At 41.2% G+C, this 14,737-nt stretch overlaps 1 protein-coding gene across 1 annotated transcript; it reads left to right on the top strand.

Annotated features, from left to right (window-relative positions):
- Positions 1–490: 490 nt before the first annotated feature.
- tnfaip3 (tumor necrosis factor, alpha-induced protein 3) lies at positions 491–14,114 on the top strand. The gene is made up of 8 exons (XM_078400204.1): positions 491–1,165; positions 6,468–6,658; positions 7,463–7,610; positions 7,794–7,964; positions 9,191–9,371; positions 10,198–11,237; positions 12,022–12,239; positions 13,458–14,114. Exons 1-8 carry the CDS (start codon positions 859–861, stop codon positions 13,731–13,733), a joined length of 2,532 nt encoding a protein of 843 aa, XP_078256330.1. The 5' UTR covers positions 491–858; the 3' UTR covers positions 13,734–14,114.
- The last annotated feature ends 623 nt before the right edge of the window (positions 14,115–14,737 follow it).

The following is a 14,737-nucleotide window of genomic DNA, read 5'->3' as shown; positions in this document are numbered from 1 at the left end:
CATCTCTGGAGAGAAGGAATGGGTGACGTTTCGGGTAGGGACCATTCTTCAGCTTCTCTTCACATTTGCTGCCTGTCCCGCTGAGTTACTCCAGTATTTTGTGTCTATCTTCGTTTTAACGTTCCCACCTACACAGACAATCTGAAGACACAAACTCGCAAAACAAATTTCGAGCTGTTTGTTTGCCTTTTAAGCAGATTCCATGGAGGGAGGGGGGGGGAGTAATTAGACCAGGGAGGTTAATTTCTGCTGCGCTGTTTGCTTGAATTGGTGGTGAAATGAGATGAGGGGAGCAGCAAGGAGAGTGGCCAAGGGTTGGCAGAGGAAAGGCTCATCAGCTATTTGCAGTGCAATGATGCAGAGAGCCAGGCTGCCACTGGCTGGCTGGCTGGCTGACTGACTGACTGACTGACTTGTGGGCCCGGCCATCGCTGCTCCTCCCACAGGCTGGAAATCCCCCGCTGGAAAGTCCGGCGTGTTTCCCCTCCTCCGGCTGGTTTCTCTCTTGGTTGGCCAAAAAGGAACGGAGGGAAAACAGGAGCGTCCTCAGTCAGACTGAGAGGCAGCAAAGCTAGTCTGGCACCTCTGACTTGGCACTTGGCACTTAGCACAGACTCAGCAGGACATTCAGGGGAAGCCAGGAGGAAGGGCGTCCGTCGCTCGACCGGTAAATGTTGCAACCGGCCAGGATTGCAAGCGGCTTCTGACGGAGGCTGGTGGAGGTTTGCATGCACTTTGTTGCTTGCCTTGCCTTGCCTTGCCCAGGGTCAGTGAGCTGAACAAGCCCAGCAGCCCCACTCTCCCTCCTGTGCCATTCCCCCACCCCTCTCTCTACCTCTCCCTCACTCGCAGAACATCATGGCAACCGAGGGCAACCTGCTGCCTCAGTTTCTCTTCGCCAGCAACTTGACCAAGTACGTGAGGCTCAGGGAGAAGATCCAGGCGGACCTGCTCAAGCCGACCTCGGCCAATGGATTGATGCACCATTTCACGGGGCTGCACAAGTACACGGTGGAGCTGTTTCGTCAGAGTCACTTCAGCCCTCAGTTCAGGACTATAATCCAAGACGCTCTACTCGACCGGGCCCAACAGAATGCCCTTCAGGGCAACTGGAGCCTCAACTGGTGCAGAGAGGTCAAGAGACTAGTGCCCTTGAAAACAAACGGTAAGAATTAAAACTACCCCCCCCCCCCCAAATATGCTTACTGTATTATTGCACTTCTTATATTACTTGCATTCATATAGGAATGCAAGTTCTTGTATTGCATTGTTATATTACTTGTATTCATAGGAACATTAGCAATTCTTAATATATGCTTGCTATATTATTGCACTTTATAGAAACATTTATAGATGTTGCATTTATAGAAACATTTATAGAAACATTACCAACCCCCAATATATGCTCGATGAAAGATCTCCACCTATTATTCCTTCTCTTCAGAGATGTTGCCTGTCCCGCTGAGTTCCTGCAGCATTTTGTGTCTGTCTACGATGGAAACCAGCATCTGCAGTTCCTTCTTACACTTCCAGTCCTTTCTTAATATATGCTAACTATATAATCGTACTTCTAAATACTTACATTTATAAGAACATTACCAATCAATTGCATATTGACTTTTAGACTAATAACTTGGAGGGAAAATGTGCACTTTCTTATCTTCTGATTTGTAATTTCGTTGGGTAAACCTACCCCAAAGCAGAACGAGAGAATTCATTACTCCTGTTCAGGGGAATAAAGAACTGGCCTTTTTTTTTAATGTGTTAATCAAAATAAGAGATATCCTGGAGGGAGAATGTCATTGTGATCGTTTGAAGCAGGTCAATAGTTTTTTGGGATACGTAGGGAATCAAAGGTATGTGGATAGTTCAGGAAAATGGCGGTGAGGTCGAAGATCAGCCATGATCTCAGTGAGTGGTGGAGCAGGCTCCAACGCCCTGATGGCTTATCTTCTACTCTAAAATTTGTGTTTTTTTGGACCCACGTTTCGGTTTTTGTTATTCAGAATAACACCTAAAGAAGGAACGGTATACAATAATTCCACTTCTTTTAAAAACTGTTTAGTTTGAGTTCGTTTTTTTTAATGAAAAATTGTTTGATGCTTTCATTTGTCATTCAAACTCAAAAGCCACATTTTCAATGTTGCCATTTTTGGTGGGATTTTTTAAAATACAAATAAGTGAGCAGATTAGTTAAGAATTCCAGCATTGGAACACTTTTCAAATTTGCGTCATATTGATATTTCCATCCTTCATGGTAGTTCTGCCTGATTTAAGTGAAGTGACATCCACAATATGTGTAGGATATGTTAGTGCAAATTTCTAGGCCTCATTTTTAGTAATGAGTTACTAAAAACGGACTGATTAAATTTGAATGTTTCTTGGGGCAATGAAGCTTGCTCAATCTTTACATTCTCTTTCATAATTTCATGTTAAAATTTAGCGCAGCAACTGAATCACTAAGTACATGGCGTTTTTGCACAAATGGTTGGATGATCATTGCCTCACGATGCAGTTTCTGAAAATTTGAAATTAATCCTGAAACTGTCCAGGGCTAATTAATTGCGCAGTTTCATTTTCAGTTTTATCAACTAACCAATTAAACGCTTGCATGCCTCAATGGGGTAACATCCATTGCAAACAAAATATACATTAAAGTGTATAGATTTATATCTGAAATATGCAAACAACATTCTTTATGAAAGAAAATGTTTTTTTAATCAATGATTTCTGTTAATATGGTATGCACATATATCTACATTCAGAAATGTTGGTATTTTGGGTGATTCAGTGCTGACGTATCTGGGGATGTGAAAATATAGTAAATGGGGAAGAGTAGGTGTCTGTAAAAATTAAAACTTCCCCTAAAAGTCCCAACTGCGATTGGTTATATCAACTTTGACTTGTGTAATGCAAAAACATTCCAAGTACCCAAACTCCCCAACCACACCCACTTGGAAATTCCACTGCATGAAATAGGGGTCGGCCAGCCATACATTACATAAGAATCGTGGTGACCGGCTACATGCAACATTAGTCAAAGTGCAACTTATTTGGAAATTCCATAGATTACACAGGAATTTTACGTGGCCCATTCTTAAAAAGGAAGTCTAAACATTGAACTCTGTACATTCCCTCACTGATTCATTTTGGTGCCCTTTTATTAAAAGGTTCGTATGTCTGTGGGTTAAATTTGGTTACGATGCTTGTCTCAGTTTTATTATTCCTTTCTCTTTCTCCCCCACCCCCCACTTTCTGACTCCACCCACAATTTTTTTTAACAAATGATTCATCCATGAAGATTGATATAAAAAGCACTGGGTTTGTACGTATGCCATTGCAAGCAGATTTCTCAGCCTCCATGTAAATTGCTGCAGGGGTTGTTGAATTGGGCACCATGTGCTTTCCATTAAAGGTCAAGAAAATCAGTATGCAAACTTAATAGTTCTTAGCATTTGTATTCTTGATAAAGTTTCTACTGTATTTCCATGTTGTTCTTGCATGAAAACAGTACAAACTTTATTGTTGAATGGGTGAATAATTTCAAAGAATCATAGTATACTTCCAGTTCAGAAGGAGGCCATTTGGCCCATCATGTTTATCCAAGCCCTCTACCAGAGCAATTCGGTGGTTTCCTCCATCCTCGCCCCCAGCCCTTGCACGTTTTTCTCCACCGAACATATATTCAATTCCCTCTTGCTAAAGCCACAATGGAATCTCGTTGGATCGTGTATACAGACCATGCTTTCCAGAATCTGATCACATGCCGTGTAAGAAAAAGTTTAGCCTTCTGTCATTCTTAATTTTCTTCCCAGCCATTTAATCTACCTTTGTAGCTTTAGTGCTTCATCCGAAGAATCAGTCCAACAAATCATTTCTGGACCCTCTCTAATGCCCTCATATCTTTCCTACATTATGGTGACCAGACATGAACACAATGCTCCAGTTAAAGCTAGACCATTATTATAAAGATTCTGCAAGACTTCCCAATCCCTAATTTTGTAATTTATGTCTCTCTTGTTAAGATCCAGAATTTGTATGCCTTATTAATTACTTTCAACCTTCCCTGCCAGTTGCTATCATTTATGCCCTTGTATCCCTGGTGGCTCTGTTCCTGAACCCCTTTTAGAACCATAATCCTTCCTCCCATCATATCTCTCCTCATTCTTCCTATCAAAATGTATCGCTTCACATTTCAGTACATTGAACATATATCCATTATGTCATGCATTAATCAATTATATTCTTTACAAAGTTTGCAAACTCTTAGTTTGCAAAGTTTTGTTTTGCCAATTAAGACATTGGGGCTTTCATCCTCAAACTAAATCACTATTATAGATATATTTAAAAATACATGGTCCCACCACTGCTCCCTGGGGAGTGGCGCAATTTACCTATCACCTTGCAATCAGAACACCCACCATTCATCATGTTCCTTTGTCATCTGTTGCAGCCAACTCCACATCCATGCTATCAATGCCCCTTTAATGTTTTTGTTTTATTAATGTGCCTTAGCAAAAGATTTCTGGAAGACAACGTTCATCCCCCAAACCTGTACTCCTATCATCTATTTGATCTGTTAGCTCATCCAAACATTTTATTGAATACATTAGAGGGTGTAGATGCTGGAATCTTGAGCAAAACCCTAAGTGCTGGAGGATCTCGGCAGATCAGGCAGCATTTGTGGAGGGAAATGGACAGACAGCATTTCAGGTTGGGGCTTCAGATCCAATCTGAAGAAGGGTGCCGACCTGAAATATTGTTTATCTGTACGCCTACACGACGCGGCCTGACCTGCTGAGTTGCTCCAGCACTTTGTTCATTTACAAAACATTTCATTGAATTGATTTAACATGATTTGCTTTTAGCAACTCCATGATGGCTCACTTTAATTAATCCCTCTGGGTAACTATTTATCCTGATAATTTCTAAAATCTTTCCCACCACAGAGGTTAAACTGAGACTAGCCTGTGGTTGCTGGGTTTTGTATTTGAACAAGGAAATAACATTTGCTCCACTCTGGTTCTCTGGCACCATCCTTTTATCCATAAAGCATTGGAGGTTTATGGTCAGTAACCCATGACTTTCTCCCTGGAATGCATCCCATCCCATCCTAGTGACTTGCCTGTTTTAAATTCATCCAACTTTCCTGATCCCTCACTGTTAGCAATTTGCGATTTAACTATCTTCACTTTGGGAGCAGCCCCTTCCTTTCCTAATGAAGACAGATACAGGATACATATTTAGTACCTTAAAAAGTCCATCAGTATTCATGCATAAGTTCCAATTTTTGTTCTTGAAAAGTCCCTCTGCACAGACAATTTTACTTTTTCTATTGTCTGCTGAGCATTTTCACATTCTGATTTATGTGGCTGCTAATCTTTCATCATTCACTCTCTTTGCCTTTAAAAATATATATTTTTACTTTTCTTTTGACTTTTCTTAGTAATTAGATTAGTTTTTGTCAGTATTTATCACCCAGCTTTTATCACAAGCAACTTGTACTTTTGGCTTATCTTCCTCAGTTAAACCTTGCATGAACCAAAAGTGCAAAATTGATTAATGCATGATACAATGGGCAAGGTTTGTTTTTCCCTTGACTCTTGTGGGGATCTCTTTCAATTGCACCTGAGCCATCTCTTCTTTAATATCAGATATAAAAATCTTGTACTTGTGCTTTTTCTGGACTTTTAAAATTCCCATCAGAGACCATCTTTGCAAAATGTCTTAGTATGACAGTAAAATGTTGAGCTTATGTGCTTGAGTATGTAGAGAGGCTTTGGTCCTGATTTCTGGCTAACAGCAAAAGTAAAATGACAATTAGGTTTTTATAATTAATGGTTAGCAAACCCCCAAGTACTAGATGTTTTGTGTTCTGATGCAGACAAATTATAGCAAATTTCACGGCTGCAAATAATTTGCTTTAATTAACTACCTGACGTTAATTCTGGTTTCTGATTGAACATGTGCTTGCCAACGGAGAACATGTTTTTGTGATGGATTGGTGTTGTCCGAACAGGAAAATTATGATGGATGAAGGAAAAGCTCAGTGGGCTGGTAGCGTCAGTGAAGGAATTTGGTCATCCGAATGGCTACTAGAAGCACTGTAGGAAATATCCTTTACGTTTCAAAGTGGGAAATTTCATGGAGCTCTTTATGTTTGGTGCCACTATTATTTTTGTGGTTGAATTTGTGACTTCAGATGAAATCTCTGGCTTTGTATATTGCTGACAGTTAGAATTACAGCAGTTAGTTTTGTTTTAAGTTTCCACGTGGGTGAAGCAACACTCTTCTGGTCTGGCTTGCACGAAATTGAAACGCCAGTTACTTTTGAGTGTCTGCTCTGGTATTTAGCAAAACTTGCGTACTGTACCTGGAAACTGCGTTACCTTTTCCAATGTGAAATGGAGCAACCAATTCATTTGAAGACTAATTTCGAATCCTTCCCCCTTGTGTTTGTGTGATAGGTGACGGGAACTGCCTGCTGCATGCTGCATCACAGTTCATGTGGGGGATTCAGGACATTGACCTCACCCTTCGCAAGACACTCTGGGAAGCTCTGACGGAAACGGACACGAGAAACTTCAAATATCGCTGGGAAATTGAATCTGTCCGATCGCAAGATTTTGACGCCACAGGACTTCGTTATGACACCAAGGTGAGCTTGGGCTCTGAGTGTTTGTTTGATGGTTATGCTTTGGAGGGGTAGGGGTGTGATTGTGTGGAGGGATGGACTGGAGAACTATTCAACATATAGTCACAATACACAGCAGCAGAGCTATTAATCACTCAATATTACAAGGAATAATGTCAGTATCCTTTGGGATGTTCCTGTTGAGACAGGATCATCTGAGGATAACATTAACAAAGATAGACACTCGACACAAAGTACTGGAGTAACGATGAGAGGAACAGAACGGGTAAACGCACACAATCTCTTGCCCAATAGAATTAAGAACCAGAGGACATAGGTTTAAGGTGAGGGGGGGGGAGTTATAATAGGAACCAAAGGGGTAACTTTCGTACAAAGGGTGGTGGGTGTATGGAATTAGCTGCCAGAGGGGGTAGTTGAGGCAGGTACTTTTGCAACGTTTAAGAAACATTTAGACAGGTACATGGATAAGACAGGCTTCGAGGGATATGAGCCAAACACAGGCAGGTGAGACTAGTGTGGATAGGACATGTTGATCGGTGTGGACATGTTGGGTCAAAGGGCTCGTTTCCACGCTGGATGACTCAACTCAGCAGGTCAGACAGCATCTCTGACCAGCCAGATCAGCTGGTCAGCAAGAGATGCAACTTAACCTGCTGAGTTACTCCTGTACTTTGTGTCAATCTTTTGTATAAACCAGCATCTACAGTCCCTTGTTCCTACATTCTAGATGCTGCTAACAAGTGTCGCATCTGCTGCCGTGGTGGTTTTGTTCCGAGTTACACCTGACATAATGTTTTTCTTCTTTAGAACTGGGACGAAGAATGGCAGAAAGTAGTAAAAATGGCGTCTGTAACTTCACATCCAGCCCAACTTGGACTGTCATATGAATCGCTGGAAGAAATCCATATATTTGTACTGGCCAATATTCTTAGAAGACCAATCATTGTGATTGCAGGTTAGTATTTAGTGGCAGTTTAAAAATTGTTGCAGAAATTATTGGCAAGAGTAAATCACAACTCTTTTCAGAGTTTGTATGATAGCCTAGGAATTTACATGTTTTTAGAGTTTAAGTTATTTCTTCAGAATGAAATGCTTCGCTCATAATGTTGACTTTAACTTGGACCCTTTCTTTCAACAGACAGAGTGTTGAGAAGCTTTGACAATAACACAAGCTTGGCTCCATTGCACTTTGGAGGAATTTACTTGCCATTGCACTGGCCAGCCCATGAATGCTACAAATCTCCTATCGTATTGGGCTATGACATGCAACATTTTTCTCCACTTGTTGCTATCAAAGACAGGAATCTAGGTAACTACTGTTTTCTTTTGATTAACTTAAATTAGATCTTCATTTATTACAGCTTTCATTTCTCAGCATATTCATATGTTGAAATAATAGAGAAAATCAAAGTGCTGTATGGGGGTGACAAAATTGACTGAGCCGATACTTGGGAGGTGAACTCATAGAACATGCCATTATTTTAATATAGTGTTACCATTTTTTAAGATATTAAGATAGGGTAGATTAATGTTTTCTGGGGCAAGGATGTTCATCACAGAATTGCTCGTCTCAAAATAAGAGATGACTGTTCAGAACTTTGATAAGAACTCTTATGGATAAGATAAGAACCCTGACTCTTTCAGATTCCCTACCTGAGAGGTCAGTAGTGCTCAGTCACCAAGGCACGAATTGATAGATTTTCATAGATTAGGGAAGTCAGTTGAGGGATTAGTACAGGAAGGTGGCACTGAGCTAAAACAAAAAAAGCACCATGACACTAATGAATGATGAAATGGGAATGAAGGACCAAATGGCCTTATCTTGCTTCTATTTCTTAAGGACTGTTATACTGCCCATGAGTAAATAACTGTTGTGATGGCCATGGAATAAAACATTTAACGGTGGCTACAATTGCAAACAGATGGAAAGGGAGAGTTATTTCAGTGCATCAACTCTAATCCAAGACCTATGCTGAAGTAGACAATAGACAATAGGTGCAGGAGTAGGCCATTCAGCCCTTCGAGCCAGCACCGCCATTCAATGCGATCATGGCTGATCACTCTCAATCAGTACCCCGTTCCTGCCTTCTCCCCATACCCTCTCACTCCGCTATCCTTAAGAACTCTATCCAGCTCTCTCTTGAAAGCATCCAACGAACTGGCCTCCACTGCCTTCTGAGGCAGAGAATTCTACACCTTCACCATTACCCATTAGGCTCTGAGTTCAAGGTAACCCAAGAAAGATAAGATAACCTGGAGATGAATACATGTTGCAACACTTGACTAAGGGTTCGCCATTTCCTGTTTGCTTCAAAACGTAAATTCCATTTCCTGAACAAAACGCAGAATAAGCATATGATGCGCTGTCGATCCATCTTGTTTTGTTGGTTGTGAACATTACTGTGGCTATCTACTCATCTGTTACTTCAACGGAGAGTATAACTCTGACCTGGTTTCCATAAATCTGCAAATCTTTTGTTCCACAGGAAGGTGTTCAGAACATGTTGCTTAATGAAAATTTTTATGTCTAAACAGAAATCTCTGCAGTTCCATTGGTCCACAATGGAAGAAGAAGATTTGAAGATTTTGCAATCCACTTCCTGTTACCAAAAGAAAATGAAAATAAAGATAAGCTGCTGGAAGAATACTTAAATCTGGTTGAAATACCTGTGCCAGGCCTGGAGTTTGGTACGATCCACCTAATTAAAGCTGCGAAGTGAGTAAATGTCCTGCTGATTAATTGCATTTTTAAATCTATTGGCACCACTTGTTGATTAGAAATACTTTCACAGTGAAACAGTGTGGAAACAGGCCCTTCGGCACAACTTGCCCACACTGACCAACATGTCCCAACTACACTAGTTCCACCTGCCTGCGCTTGGTCCATATCCCTCCAAACCTGTCCTATCCATGTACCTGTTTCTTAAACATTGGGATAGTCCCAGCCTCAACTATCTATCTGGCAGCTTGTTCCATACACCCACCACCCTTTTGATTGTGATTGTTATCAGAGAGAGAATTGCATCTTGTTAAGATGTGTAATCAGTTTCACTGCTGCTATTCAGACTATGTGGATGATCTATTTGAAGTTAAATTGGTTAGTTTCTCATCAATGCACAAATAAAGCTAAATATGGGCCTGGAAGATCTGGGAGGAAAATTCTAAAGTATAAATCCTTCTGCAATATGGCTTCAAAAGTTAGAAAATAATTTCTAACTTTTAATTGTGCATTAAGTTGCAAATTTCAGTGCATCTTGTTCTGAGTTGCAAGGCAAATTTCAATCACGTCAAAGCAGTTACCATCGCAATTTTATTCAATTCATTTTTACACCCCTAATGTCAGCAGTTTTCTGGGATTGATGGGGCACACTATTCTGGGAATAGTGTGCCCCATTAATAATTAATAATTCTGGGAATTCTCAGCAATTCCACAATCCAGGCTGGTTCACGTAGGCACGGTTGTATAAACAGTGTGAGATCTTTGCTCCTCATGGAGTAAACACGGGACGCGTCTCAAGCACAAACTGTTTTTCTGCTTTCAGGTTGGATGAAGGTAACCTCCCTGAGGACTTGAATTTAGTGGAGGATTACTATCAGCTGGTGAATCATGAGTACAAGAGGTGGCAGGACAATGTGTTTGAGGGAAACAGGTTCTTTCACAACCGGGTACAAATAAAAGGTACCATATATCAAGGGTCTCTCACCGAAGCAAAGTGTGCCACGTTGGGATGTCCTTTTTATTGTTCTATAGAGACACAGCCATTTTGCCACGAATGTTTTGAGCAGGCAAAGGTCGCAAAGACTGAAAGCAAACCAAAAGCTCACGGACAGCAGGCAAAGAAGGGGCGCTCTCCTCGGACTAAGATGGTTATTGCTGCAGTGCCTCCAGACCCAGAGCAGTCATCCCGGCCTCGCTCTGCACCCCCAACGGCCCCCAGTCTTGCTCTCTTCAGTGAGACCAACGCTATGAAATGCAAGGTTCCCAATTGCCCCTTCACGCTAAACGTGGAGCATAATGGATTATGTGAACGCTGCTTTAAATCGAGGAATGTTGTGCCAAACAACACTTCTGATAATAGAACTTCTGAGTTGAGAAAACCTTGTCACACAGAGATCAGCTCCGCGAGGTTGGGCGCACCACAGGAGAACACCAGGACTAAATCGGGTGCAGGTAACCCATTGCATCAAGAATGCACTCAGTGTAGTCGTTGTCATCAGGACACTATGAATACAATGAATGGATTGTGTAACGTGTGCTTGTTAAAGACATTTCAAGGAATTGTTTCATCCTCGCGTGAAGACTCTGGCTCTCAATGTTCAGGGCATGAGAGATCGCACTCAGACCCGAGCCAGATTACAAGGGAAATGGCTCACCCATCACCCAACGATCAACACCCTTTAGATCCTGTCTGGGGTTCTGCTACCGAACCACAACTTCCTGACACTACGCAACAAAACCGTATCCCTGAGCAGCCAAATGGAGACTTCCAACTGTGCAAGACCTCTGGATGCCACTATTTTGGAACAAAAGAAAATCAAGGATACTGCACCATCTGCTACATTGGGTATAGAGGAAGCCTAGGTAGGTTTATAATGGGTACTATCGCAATGTTTAAGAAACATTTAGACTGGTACATGGATAGGCTTAGAGGGATATGGGCCAAACACAGGCAGGTGGGACTAGTGTAGATAGGTCATGGTGTGGGCAAGTTGGGCTGAAAATCCTGTTTCCATGTCGGATTGACCCAAGTTTGTATATACTAATTGGCTGTCTGGAAGAGTTTGGGCCCAGGTGGAGTTTAATCTCTGCCATATCTTTTCACCATTCTCGTGCTCTTTATGTATTTCTTATTAGGGGTGTTACTTTCTCTCTGATTCACTTAATTATTTTTAGAAACCCCTTAAAAATGAACTGTGTTATGGGTACTTTAAGAAAACAGTCCCCATTTTTCTACTTTAATGAAATCTGTATAGATTTGATATTCTGGCCTCAAATTATGAGGCAGGGAATTCTGTTTTCCGGGAAGATTAATTTTGGTTGAAATAAAATACTTCATCAGGTTCTAATCAAAGTATGTAAGAAAGGTAATTATCCTGTTGCCATATTTTAATTGTTTCCGTATCCCATTGCATATTAAGCAGTAGTTGTTAATCTATGAAATTCAGTTTTTTCCTTAAATATGTCTGAAGAATTGTAGACAAGCCAATATAATCAGTACCGTGACAGTGTGGGGGCAGTATCTGTGCAGAATATATGTAGTTTAGTTTTGTTTTTCTTTAATGTATGCGATGGTTTTGAGTTGTGCAGGGTTGAGTGACGAGGTGAAACAATGTGATATTAATCTTTCTATTCTCATTTTTAAAAGGTGATCGCTCTTCAGCTGGTCAGAACCGCCGGAACACAGGGTCTTCTCACCGCCCACCTCAGAGTGATCTAAGATTCCAGAACATGCCTCGATGTCAGGGACAAGGCTGCAGCACATTTGGAAACAGTCATTTTGAAGGATATTGTCAAAAATGTTTCATAGATACACAGTATCAAAGATACAGGGAAGCAACCGGATCCAAAAGCCAATCTAGCGCAGTATGTGATTTACACTGTATACAAATATATGTAGAAACTTAATCTGCACTTTTAAGTGAGAGATGCTCCAGGATTTCCCTCTGCTGTGTATTCCTGTTCCACATCAGGTCATTCACGCCTTGTATCTGGCCCAACAAACTAGGCAAGTCGACAATCTACCTCCTTGGCCTATCCCAGTGTTTGATTATTGACTCCTTTCACAATTAAAATTATAATTGGTGGTGCAGGAAATTTGGGCCCTGTTTTACATCTTCAGTGTTTCCCTAAATTATCAGACAGGAAGAACTTTCCTCCAACTAAATAAAGGGGCCAAAGCCACTATGTTTGGGCCTTGTGACAAAATCCATACTCTTCTTCATTGGTACCAGAGCTGCTCCTGAAACTGTTTGAAACCAATGCGGAAACTTTGAACGTTGCTGTCTTAACTGCTGTGCCTAAGACCAGCCTATCTATGTCCACTCTCTCTTTAATACAATAACCACTTGCCTCAGCCTCTCTGCTGCTGAGTCTCTCATCCATGCCTTTGTTAACTCTAAACGTGACTAGTTGAACACAATCCGGGCAGGCCTCCTTCATTGTGTTTTCCAACCATGTAATTGGAGCTCGAGCTCTAGTTCACATCTTCTCTAGCGTTTTCATTCCTGCCTCAGCAATGTCTCAATTTTAAAACCTCAAGCCCCATTATTCAAATTCCTCCCTTGTTTTCTAATTCCCATCTGTTAAATCTCCCTCAGCCACAGAACGTTGAAAGATATTGGTGTTCTTCAATTTTGGCCTCTTGACTGATGCCAGCTTTAATTACTCCACACTCTTTGACCATAATCTTCAGCTACCAAAACCCATTGCTTTGGAACTCCCACCCTAAACCTTTCTGCTGCTTCTTAAGACCTCATACCTTCGTCCTTTGTCTTAACATTTCTTAATGTGTCCATTTTTTTTTTCCTGCAAAACACTTTGGGGTTTTGTGTACCTAAAGGGGCAATGTAAATAGAATGTTTTTTATTATGAATATTGAATTTTGGCCCACATTGGAAAATATACAATTCCATATCAAAATTATAGGATCAAGCCAACCCTCAGTGCTTGGTCTTTTGACTTGGATAATATTTTTTTATCAAGGGCCCTCATGAGATGAACAGAAAGGGAGGTGCTTGTCTTTGTGCAGTTGTCACAGTGTTTATAGTTAAATGACAGTTTCTTTCATTTGTGTCTCTGTAGAACGCGGCGGCCTGTCTTCAGCCTACTGATCGCAGCGAGTTGAATAACCGCAGGATTAAGTGCGCAAGAAACTCCTGCACTAACCATGTGACATCCAATGACCATGAATTTTGCCCAGAGTGTCGACAAGACGGTCATGGCAATACCCGGGATCCAAGCTCAAATCAGCCAAAGCAGAACTGTTGTGCCACAGGCTGTGAACATTTTGGGAATAATAAGTGCAACGGATATTGTAATGAATGCTATGCTTTCGTTTCCAGTTACCGGAGAAAGTAAATCAAAGTGCAAATAACAGACAAAGGGCAGGAGGACTTGCTATTTTTGGAGCCCTGCATGGAGAGTAAAGTACAGAATGAAAGTCTTTCTTAACAACCTAATAAAATTGTTCAGGAATGTAGGAAAATAACTGCAGATGCTGGTACAAATCGAAGGTATTTATTCACAAAATGCTGGAGTAAGGTCAGGCAGCATCTCAGGAGAGAAGGAATGGGCGACGTTACGGGTCGAGACCCTTCTTCAGTCTGACATATTTGTCCAGCATTTTGTGACATATTTATTAAATTCATAATTTCTGTTTGAGAAACCATAACATTATTTTTCATTCCTCTATACTTTATACTAAATAGAATTCATTCTGATTATAACTCTAATAATGTTTGCACATGGAATACAACTTTCTAATAAATTATTTATGAAATTCAGAAAGCTTAAGCAAATTTATTCTTCGTTTTTGCATTCTCAGTAATTTTATGTTCGTTTGGGCTATTTGGCAATGTTAGCACAGAATATCCCAAAAGGTAAACGTTACTGGAATGATTTTTTAACAATAATTATATGGAACTAGAAAAGGGTGGACCCTTTGGGCCCAAACCTCTCCTGCATTGGTCTAGCACCCTCCCCTCTCCCAACCCCCACTTCCCCTCAACCCCCCCTTCCCCTCACCCACTCCATCCCCCATTCCCCCCCCCCCCCCCCCCCCCCCAGCTGTTTGCACCATCACAAAGTCGAAATATCGTAAATCGAAGCATCGTAAATCAGGGAGCATCTGTATTAGATCAACGGGCCCCAACTGCACAGGCGCGGACCTGTTGGGTTCCCATTGTGACATCAAACACGGAGGTATTACTGCGCAGGCGCGGCTGACGGGCAGGGCAAGTGGAAAAGGGATTTTTTTAAGTTTAAAAAGTGAATAACTTTTAAAATATAACAACCATTTGAACCGCAGTCCAATGGTGAGTAAGGTGGGCCTAAAATTGTTGGCTATCGTGTACCGTTTTTGC

This window comes from Rhinoraja longicauda, chromosome 5, assembly GCF_053455715.1.
Source record: "Rhinoraja longicauda isolate Sanriku21f chromosome 5, sRhiLon1.1, whole genome shotgun sequence".
Lineage (NCBI taxonomy): Eukaryota > Metazoa > Chordata > Chondrichthyes > Rajiformes > Arhynchobatidae > Rhinoraja > Rhinoraja longicauda.
The sequence above is the reverse complement of the archived record's forward strand: the minus strand, read 5'-3'. Positions and strand labels throughout refer to the sequence as shown.

Bases quoted from the DNA above. Each gene is read 5' to 3' on its own strand.
- tnfaip3 (XM_078400204.1), top strand. From the start codon at position 859: ATGGCAACCGAGGGCAACCTGCTGCCTCAGTTTCTCTTCGCCAGCAAC. The intron at 1,166-6,467 runs GTAAGAATTAAA...TTTGTGTGATAG, and splicing joins AGTGCCCTTGAAAACAAACG to GTGACGGGAACTGCCTGCTG. The intron at 9,372-10,197 runs GTGAGTAAATGT...TTCTGCTTTCAG, and splicing joins CACCTAATTAAAGCTGCGAA to GTTGGATGAAGGTAACCTCC.